Genomic DNA, 10,382 nt, shown 5'->3' with positions numbered 1-10,382 from the left:
CATGCTAATAAGCTGGGGACAGCACTCCCTTCCCGCCCCAAGACTATCTGGAAGGTCCAGTCCTACTTTACTTGGACCGACGCAGCGGTGTCAGCCACTCAGATGACACTCCAGGGCTCCCAGAAAACTGCGGCGCCGCGGAGACGATCCGGAACCCGGGGAGAGTGGGGCGGGGCGCGCCATTGGTAGGCTGGCTGTGGCGTGACGTAGGAGGCGCCCGAGCTAGGCCCCGCCCCGTCCCACCAGGCCCCGCCTCTCCGCCCTGAGCCGCTGGGGTCCCTAGCGGCGCGCGCGCGCGCGCGCGCAGCGATGGCGGAGGCGGTGGAACGCACGGACGAACTGGTCCGGGAGTACTTGCTCTTCCGTGGTTTCACGCATACACTGCGGCAGCTGGATGCGGAGATCAAGGCGGACAAAGAGAAGGGGTTCAGGGTGAGGGACCGGCAGGGGCGGCAGAGGCGGGTAGATAGGGGAACGGGCCTCCTGCTCCGGCACTACCCTCCGGTGCTAGGGCGGCGCTGTCACTGCCTGGTGGGGGACTGCAGACGTCTGGAGTCTGGCCCTCGCTTGACAGAGGAGGGACTGAGGCCGGGAGAGGGCTGTGACTTGCCTGAAGTTGCTTAGTGAGTCAGGAGCATCGGGTCCCTGATTCCTGGTCCAGGGCTCCACCACTCCACTCCATTCCAAACCCTCTCTGCAGGTGCTGGCCAATGGTTTGCCGGCGTAGCTACGAAGCTTTAAGAGCCAAGGTGGGGTACAAGGCTGAGTTCTGGCTGAAGAAATATTCAAGTATTGGCTGTCTATAGTAGCGGGAGCAAAGGGGGCTGCGGCCTGGAACGCTGGCTGGGCTCAGGTCTGGGGAATTATCAGGGACTCATTGGCAGTTTCTGTTCTGCAGTTCAGGAAGATCTCCCTGTACGTTTTTTAAAACACAAACTTCCATGATACTATTTTCCATTGAGAGGTGCTTGGAACTTCTTTGCTTATGACTTGTATGTTTGTATGTACCGAGTTAAATTGGTCCTGGGCAGATGGATTGGGGGAGGTAGTGAGCCAGTAGCTGAAGGAAGTTAGGATATTGGTTCCTGCCGTGTGAAGTTAGTGCTCACTTGGTGGCAAAGCAAAGCGTCTCCCTGCTCCAGACAGTAGTGTCCTGATCTACTTCTGAAACAAAGGAGTTGGATGGACATTGGTATCCAAACCAGGTTTCAGATTGTCTACTCTGGAGTGACTGTCTTTGGCTGAAGGGAGCAGCCATGGAGGGGCCTCCGGTAATCATGGTGTTCCTGAAATTGTGGAGCTGGGAGGGAGGACCGTGGAGCTGGGAGGGAGGATCGTGGAGCTGGCAGGGAGGACCGTGGAGCTGGGAGGGAGGACCGTGGAGCTGGCAGGGAGGATTGTGGAGCTGGGAGGGAGGACTGTGGAGCTGGGAGGGAGGATTGTGGAGCTGGGAGGGAGGACTGTGGAGCTGACTGTCTGATGCTCTTTCCCTCTTGTTTATTTTTACAATGCGAGGCAACCATGACCGAAGTTGAAGGGACATTGCCAAGTTGGTCGAGGAGACCCAACACCTGGTGCCAAAACTCTTGCATATTGGACTATCTCTGAGCTTGCTCAAGGGTCAAATCCTATAGCTAGCATCAGAAAATAATTTGAAAGCTGTTATATTAATACATCTTGAAAATTTTATAGAGTCCCAACTGATGATATATATACATTTACATCTGGGAGCCCCAGGAAGAATACGGAATTTGTGTTGTGTGTAGTGAGGTGGGGATTTCCTCTGTCTCTGGCCACCTCCAGTGCTGCTGTCTCCCACCAGGTGGACAAGATTGTGGACCAGTTGCAGCAGCTGATGCAGGTGTATGACCTGGCTGCCCTTCGGGAGTATTGGAGCTACCTGGAGCGCAGGCTCTTCAGCCGCTTGGAGGACATCTATCGGCCCACCATCCACAAACTGAAAACCAGCCTGTTTCGCTTTTATCTGGTCTACACAATCCAGGTTTTTCTTGTTTTGGACTGTTTTCCTGCCCCCCATGTCTTAGTATCTGTAGATCATCTGATTTGTTTTCCCCAGTTCTAGGTCCCATTGATTTTAAGCTTGTAAACTTAAAGAATATAAACTTTGAGTAATAAAAAAACCCCTGCATATATAGCTGGATAGTGGTGGCGCGTGCCTTTAGTCTCAGCATTGGGTGGATCTCTGAGTTCAAGGCCAACCTGGTCTATAGAGTGAATTCCAGGACAACCCCGAGTTGCACAGAGAAACCCTGTCTCACAAAACAAAACAAAATGTAACTGATTTGGGGGACTCATTTAGATTCTTTGAGTTTCAACCAGAGATTAGTTCCCAGGATGGCATTTGCCATTAGAACCTCAGTTTATTTTTGTCTTTGAAACTGGGTCTCTTGTATCCCAGGGTGGCCTCGAACTTGATGTGTGATTGAGGATGACCTTTAACTTTTGATCTTTCTGCCTCTGTATCTCAAGAGCTAGGTGTACAGGTGTGCCACCATGCCTGGTTGGTTTTATTCAGTGCCAGGGATCGAACCCAGGACTCTGCATTTGAGACAAAGGCTCTCCCAGCTGAGTGAGCGATAACCCGAGCCCCAGAACTTCAGTAGGAACCAGCTTTGGGTTGAGAAAAGGGTGATACTTTCCTTCTTATTGTGGAGTTTATGGATACAGTTTTGTCGCTGGCTTGACAGGAGGTATTCAGAGGCTGTCTGCTCAGCAACCGCGAAGAGCCTGACCTGTGGACTTGTCCCTTCCCCCTCCCTTGCAACCTTCTTTGTGTCTCGGCAGACAAACAGAAATGACAAGGCCCAGGAATTCTTTGCAAAGCAGGCCACAGAACTCCAGAACCAGGCTGAATGGAAGGACTGGTTCGCTCTGCCCTTCTTGCCGTCCCCAGACACCAACCCCATCTTCGCTACCTACTTTTCTCGACAGTGGGCCGACACATTCATCGTCTCTCTGCACAACTTCCTGAGCGTCCTCTTCCAGTGCATGCATATCCTTCCTGCTGTCTAAGGCTGTGTCTGTAGTCCGAGGCACCCAGACACTGTGAGGGGAGGCCGCTGCTCATGACGTAGCCATTTCTTTCACAAAGTACCCAAAGATCACTGACGTGTGTCATGTGAGGGGCTGAATGAATTGTGGTTATTTTTGTCAGGAGGCCAGGGAGTCATAATTCTTAGTTCTGCAGCTTCCGAACTGTGTTGTTGGCCACAGCTGATATGCATCTGCAGGGAAGTTGGCAGCTTCTGGGTGCTGGTACCTGGCTCGATCCAGTCAGCTCCAGGGTTCGGAGCAGCCTGGCTTGAGCGTACCCTCTCTCTGTATATAGCTCATGTTTCTTACCTTTGCTGGGGTTGAGTGGCAGATGAAAACACTTCTTGGGCTGGAGCTTTCTGCCTGAGTTTGTATTTGGTTTACTTTCTGCGACAGTGACCTCAGTGGGCCTCAACTTGCCAGAGTATAGAGTAACTTTAAGAATATGTGTTCCGGCCGGGCGATGGTGGCGCACGCCTTTAATCCCAGCACTCGGGAGGCAGAGGCAGGCGGATCTCTGTGAGTTCGAGACCAGCCTGGTCTACAGAGCTAGTTCCAGGACAGGCTCCAAAGCCACAGAGAAACCCTGTCTCGAAAAACCAAAAAAAAAAAAAAAAAAAAAAGAATATGTGTTCGGGTGTTTGAGAGAGAGCGCGGAGGAGAGAAAACCTCACTGTAACTCACTGCCTACTGTTGTTGAAGGCCCAAGATCTGATGCCAGCACGAGTCTCATTCATGTTTCCTGCGCTGAACATCTATGAGAGAAGGGAGCCTCATTTGAAATGGGACAGCCTGGTGAGGCCCTGATAAGTCTGAACGTGGTAGAGGTCCACCCACTGCGGCTGTGTTGACCTCTAGGAAGGACATTTTCAGATGGACGGTCCTGCTGTCTCTTCCCCCTTCCTGTTGTGGATAAGTGTGAATCAGATTTTTTACCAGAGCTGGCTTTCTCTTTTCCTTCCTGTTCCCCCTTCTGAGGACTTTCCAGAGAACCTCCCGGGCAGCTGGAACCTGTCGCTCATTATCTTTTCAGTGCAGAACAGGTCACAACTCTGCAAAGTAGGTCACACACATTGGAACTGCAGTTTGCTCTCCTAAGACAGGCCCTACCTGCTCTGTGATTCTAGCAGAACTCTAGGCAGCGGCCGGGAAAGACCACTACCCTAAGCTGGAGTGTGGGTGTTCATGGGGCGTGTGTGGGTATGCAATCTGCAGAATGGTTTTTCCATCTAAACTTTTGCCAGGGAGAGATACAGCCTGGAGACATTAACTGGGTTGTTGGCACTGACCTTACTAAAGCTTAGACTGTGTAGTCCATTAGCCCTTCACTGTTGGTGCTGGGGGAAAATGTCTGAGTTTGCATTTATGACTTATACAAGGGCTGGCCAGGCAGTTTGTCATGTGTCTCTGAGTCCAAAGGAGTCAGGCGGTCTGAATTAGCAGACCCACGGACTGGAAGAGGCTCCTTCCCACAATGCCCATTCTGTGGCTCATATTCGGATGTTTCGCCGGGAAGGACTTTGAAATCTTTCTGGGCAGACTTGTTCTTTAACTTTGTGCACCGGTCCCTGTGATCCTGAACTTTGATGCAGAGTGCCAGAGGAGCAACCAGGTTCAAGAAGAGAATGAAGTTCTCCGTCAGAAGGTTTGTTCTGAGCCAGGTTGGAAGCTGGGAAGCACTTCTGCTTTTGGGAAGCAGTGGAGAGCTGGTTAAATAGAGAAAAGGTGAACTGTTCTCAGATGAACAGTGAGTCACCCACTTGGGGCTCTGGGGCTATGCCAGCCCTGATAACCAGGAGTGCCATTAATGTCTGAAGTCAGATGGACTGCATGAGCAATATGGCAGCAAGAACAAACTTGTAAAAAAAAAAAAAGACAGTGTGCATTTTGCAACACCGCACACCTTGGTTCTTTTCATCTCTTTTTTTTTGAAATTGTGTGTGTGTGTGGAATGTGCCTGTGGGTGTAGGTGCCCATGCAGGCCAGAAGAGGATGTCAGCTCCCTTGGAGTTGGAGTTACAAACCTGTGATCCACCTGATGTGGCTACTCAGGTCCTCAGCAAGGTCAGCACACACTCTTAACTGCTGAGCCTTCTCTCTAGCCCCCGTCTCTCAATTATCTTCCCAGTCTTTTTCCTTAGGTAGCCATACATATACTGTTTATAACCCCAATAGAATTGTTCTGATTCAGCTACGTACTTGACAAAATACTAGCTCCAAGACGCCTGTGTTTGCCTTTACATTTTGCCTAAGGAGTCTCCCCATCTTGAAATGAAGTCCTGTGTCTGTGATATTTTTGGGAAAAGGAAGCTTATAAGCTATTTGGGGATTTGAGATTATTGGATTGTTGTCTCCAGACAAAGGCTAAAGATGCTCTAATAACATAATGCATTAAAAATGTTTTTCTCTGCAAGTTTCAAAGGCCCATTTTGCAGATTCTAAACATCAAAGCAGGATCCTCCCCCCCCCCCCAGTGTATTCAGGAAGAAACAAGTCAAGCAATAAAGAGGAAGTACATCAAATGATAAAAAAGAAAAAAAAACCCAGTGGTTTTGGATGTCTAAGGATGATTGACTTTCTCAACCCTTAGAAGTCCATTATGAGCTGTGACTCTCTCATTTTCCCACTGTTGTTTGGTGGACAGGAGTTGCTCCTTACAGCTGGGGTTGGACGTGGTCTGGCCTGTCTAGGGAAGGGCACATGAGGTCACTGGCTAACTGCGCTTCGCCCCTCCTTAGCTTTTTGCACTGCAAGCTGAAATCCATCGGTTGAAGAAGGAAGAGCCACAGCAGGAGGAGGAAGAGGCCTTGGTCCAGCACAAGCTGCCCCCTTACGTCTCCAGTATGGACCGCCTCGGGGACTCGGAGCTGTGAGTGTGCTCGAGGGTGTAGGGTGGGGAGGGGGAGGCTGCTGTCTCTGCCCTCTTTCTGCGGTCTCAGCTTCACACTGACTTCCTCCCTGGTGGCCCCCTGTGTCTGCTGAGGGAGAGTTGCCAGAGAGGTCTGTGGCACACCTGGTTCCGGGTTGTATACACGAGGCCCCTACTCTGTAAGGCTCTCCCGGCTTGGAGAACTGCACAGCCGGGTCAGGGTCCGTGATGGCGGAGTTCAACAAAGCTGCTCCTGGTCACCGGAGGTGGGGATGTTCCTCAGGAGAAGCTGCTGAGGGTGTGAAGAAGTAGGCAGTATGGGATAGGAGTTTGAGTGACCTTTAAAAAACAGCCATTTAAAACAGAAGTCCGAGATAGGAGAGAGATAGTAGGCTCTGTAGCTGGAAGGCAAGTGCCAATCAGAGATGGACTGAGAAGGTTTTTGTTCGATGTGTGGAGAAAGTAAAAGGAGACATCCAGCATTGGTTTTAATGGTATATTTTATGTAGCCTCATATTCTCAAACTATGCCAATGCATATTAAATGCACTTTTTTGTGCTAAGTTGTATCCCATTGTGTCTCGCCCTGGCTCATCCCCATTGGGATGAACACAGTCAGGTGCTCAGTACATGTGTGGCCAGCAGTCCTCAGAAGGCATTCTGGGCTTTCCTGGGTCTCCCTAGGGGCCGCAGACTTCCCTTTCGGGCCAGACGAACTTCTGGTTCTTTGTTCAGGAAACGGTAGCAAAGATCGTGCCACCTTTAAGCCCAGGCCTCAGACCTTAGCTAAGATCTCAGTCACTAACCTCAGCCAGGAGTTGTGTGTTCCTGGGTCTTCCTTGTTCCCCTCCAGTCCCTCACGCTGTGGTGTGTTTCCTTGGCCAGAGCCATGGTGTGCAGCCAGAGGACTGCCTCCCTCTCCCAGTCGCCTCGAGTGGGCTTCCTGTCCTCATTGCTGCCCCAGAGTAAGAAGAGCCCGTCAAGGTTGTCACCTGCCCAAGGCCCTCCTCAGGCTCAGAGTTCAGCCAAGAAAGACTCCCTCAGCAGTCAGGTAAGTGGGGGCCTTGCCTTTGTAGTCCTTGTCAGGGTACTTCTGCCGTCTCATTCCCAGGCCTTCATGCAGGCCTCGCGTCACAGGTGGATGCATGGGTCCTTTTTCTTCAGGGCCAAATTTTCGGATGTGCTGTGATATCCCAAATTTATTTCTCCTTTTCTTTCTTCTCCCCTCCCTGTATCCTCTCCTGCCCATCATTTTAGACCAGTGATCTATTTGCAGGATGAGAACAGAGATAAAACCATAGAGGAGGAACTGAGGGGAAAAACCAGCAAATCCTAATGAAGCCCCTTTCCCATCTCCCCCTGGCTGGCAGTGCAGGCATGATGTTGAGATGAAGGAGGGAGGACAGAGTGTGCGCAGACATGCTGCTGACGGTGGATCTTATTGAGTCTCAGGCTCCCAGTCTCAGCTTCCCAGCCCCAAGTAGCTGTGCCCTCCGGTTCCCTTGAACCTCTGTGACAACTCTCCGTGTGCCATTCTCCATGAGTGAAGTGACAGATGGTAGCAGAGAGTAGGTTTGGAAGGGTCCCTTCCCTTTGCTCCGGTTTCCTGTGAACTCTTAAGGGGTTTTGAGTGTTTGGGAAGCTCAACTGTGAAATGCAACAGTTGGAAATTTTGAATTTTGAGTGATATAAATAAGTGCTAGCCAAACAGTACATTTTAAGTTTGTGTCTTTCCCTTAAACGTTGGCATTTGCTGATTCTGTAAAGGACTTCTACCATCCTTCACTTTACTGCTGTATGGAAAGAGGCCTTTGATGCCTGCTTATGTCCAGAGCCGCCAAGAGTCCCACTGAGGGGTTTCCTAGTGGAGTCTGTCAGACAGAGTTCAGAGTTCACTGCCTTTGGGAATACCTGGTGGCAATGTGGCTCAGTAGAGCGCCCATGTAGCGTACTTGGGAAAAGTCTCCAGGGTTATTTTAGACCTTGATTTTTCTTCTTAAGTGGTTTTACTAGTTACTGAGAAGGCAGATTGTCCCAGTCTATACCTTCTTTCTCTACCTCCTTGGCTTGGATTGCAAGTGGTGGAGTCTGCTTCTGTCCAGCAAGCTGGGATCCTGCACCAGATGGCCACAGGACTGTATATGGGTTAATATTGTTGAGCTGGAGACACTGAGCAGGACCCTAGGGGACACAGCTTGAATCCTGGACTCAGGCAACTTTCTTTACTTCTGGCCCATTGTTTCCTACTCAGATAATCTAAACTCTCCCCAGTTTGCTTGGGATAGTTAGTAGTGTTGACTCCTTTGGGGAAGAACAGAGCCGCCCTTGGTCTCAGAAGTACCCAGCGGAGGCTAACCAGTAAATTTTGGAAGGAGCTGGACTCCTGAAGATCTCAAGGACTGCCAATGCTGTGTGACAGTCACCTCAGCATCCCTGAAGTTTGGAGATGGTCATAAATCAATCAGGACTACCTCTGCCATTGCTTTTCTGAAAGTTCAGATCTTACAAGTAGAGCTTCTCTTCTTTCAGAATGCAGCTACAGAAGCTCTGCTGTTTGCTTTCTGGGTCTCTCCCAGCAAGCAATGTTTTAGAAGCCTGATAGATGGTGGGTGGAGCGTTGAGTCTCCTGAAATCCAGCTTCACTCGGATTGAAAGCAAACACAAAGACTGCTTTGGATAAGCCGGTGGCCATGGTTTTGATAAGCTCAGGAATTATGGGTCATGTAGTAAGTTTGAATGGCATGATGTGTATATGGAGACTGCTCATTTGTTTCCTGGCTGCCCAGACCCGAAATAATCACACAGAATACATTACCATGCTGCTTGGCCTATTAGTTCACACTTCTAACTGGTTAGCTCTTTTATCTTAAATTAACCCATTTCTATTGCAGAGGTAGTCTGTGTATTGCTGTGTGGTTGTGGCCTACTGTTAAGGTTCCCAGCATCAGTCTCTTGCAGCAACTATATGGCTTCTCTTTTTGACTCTCCATCTTTCCTGCTCTATCTGTTTGGAATTCCCACCTTGCCCTATTCTGCACTGCAAAAGGACCAAAGCAGATTCATTATTAACCAATGGTACTTACAGCATACAGAGGGAAATCCCACATCACCTCCTTTTTCTGTCTAAATAAAAAGGAAGGGTTTTAACTCTAACATAGCAAGATTACAGATAATAAAACAGTTACCAAGCAATAATTATAGTTATAATATTTTACTACTTTATCTTTTATCATAACTAAGGAAAACTATAACTATTTTTCAACTCCATCAAAGACTCCAGAAAGATATTATATTACCTAAGTAAACAGGGAATGCAACTTCCAAAACTCTAGAATTAACAGAGACCATCTTGCTGCCTAGATAGTCACCCAAAGTTCTTCTGTAACGTTGGGGTACCCATCTTCAGCCTACAGGCCCAGAGTATCTGGCAGACTTTTCTATGAAGCAGGAAATTTCTTCTCTCTTAGGCCTTGTATTGGCAAAGTTCATCAGTTGCTTTCTTCTGTGTCCTGCAAAACGTCTGACAGTTCTTTCATGAAGCAGGAACCCCAAAGGACTGTCTCACCTCAGGCAAGTTCAGCAGTCATTTTTCTGTGGGTCTTGCATGTCCAGTTCATACAGCATAGCATCAAGCAGTCCAGGCAAGAGCAGTTTCTTGCCCAAATGGCCAGCAAACTCTTTATAAGGAGTCTCTTCAATGCCCATCATCCTCTTGAAGTAGATTGGTGCTGCCAGGACAGATGAGTCTCATTGTCATGAAAAGTCTAAGTTCTTAAACATTTTAAATGCCATATTCTGTTAATCTTTGAAAGGTTTGAAGAATAACTATCCATCTGAAATAGATCTTTGTACATCTAGAAAACCTAAATAACATAACTACAAATTTGACTGTCATAAATGACTATCTATTGACCTGTATTTCTCAATTATACATTACATTTTTAAATGAGCAGCACAAATACAATAACTTAATAAAGAGCAGAAATATACATACATATATATATATATATAACAAAATTGACCTTAAATTTGTTTCAATAAACCAAGATCCATACCAATGCAAAGTATTCATCTCTATAGCATATCACCCTTTATATGTAAACAAACATTTATATATAATATTTGGGAATTTGGGTGTAGTTCTCTCTAAATTGCTTCCTGCTTTTTGTTGGGTGAAGTAATTTTGGGGTTTGTGGAGACCTTTTAGGGTGTCTTGTTCCATCAAACCGCATTAGTCTGGAAGAAATCCACAGGTTCTCATCCTCTGTGGAAACAAAAGTAGAACCTCTTTCCAAAACAACATATCCTTAGACCCAAATTTTGAAGTCAAGATACCTTTAAAGTATATATGTTGATTTAGCTTAGAAGTCCCCAGAATCAAATATCTCTCTGTTGTCAAAAAAAAAAAATTCAAAGAAAACAAATAATATACATAATCTAGACTCTCTGCATATTCCATG

At 48.1% G+C, this 10,382-nt stretch overlaps 1 protein-coding gene across 2 annotated transcripts in view; it reads left to right on the top strand.

Annotated features, from left to right (window-relative positions):
- Positions 1-233: 233 nt before the first annotated feature.
- Wdr91 (WD repeat domain 91) overlaps positions 234-10,382 on the top strand; it is a 37,844-nt gene continuing 27,695 nt past the window's right edge. Inside the window, exons 1-6 of one of the 2 annotated variants that reach the window (XM_075953894.1) lie at positions 234-432; positions 1,823-2,002; positions 2,806-3,013; positions 4,617-4,699; positions 5,793-5,923; positions 6,808-6,973. In XM_075953894.1, coding sequence (XP_075810009.1) covers positions 310-432; positions 1,823-2,002; positions 2,806-3,013; positions 4,617-4,699; positions 5,793-5,923; positions 6,808-6,973 — 891 coding nt within the window. In that variant the 5' untranslated portion in view covers positions 234-309. Of the gene's footprint in view, positions 433-1,822; positions 2,003-2,805; positions 3,502-3,678; positions 4,700-5,792; positions 5,924-6,807; positions 6,974-10,382 lie in introns of both variants that reach the window. The other variant, XM_075953895.1, reaches the window with a different exon arrangement.

This window comes from Microtus pennsylvanicus, chromosome 19 (genome assembly GCF_037038515.1).
Source record: "Microtus pennsylvanicus isolate mMicPen1 chromosome 19, mMicPen1.hap1, whole genome shotgun sequence".
In the NCBI taxonomy this organism is placed as follows: domain Eukaryota; kingdom Metazoa; phylum Chordata; class Mammalia; order Rodentia; family Cricetidae; genus Microtus; species Microtus pennsylvanicus.
Note: the sequence above shows the minus strand (reverse complement) of the source record. Positions and strands in the feature narration are given on the sequence as shown.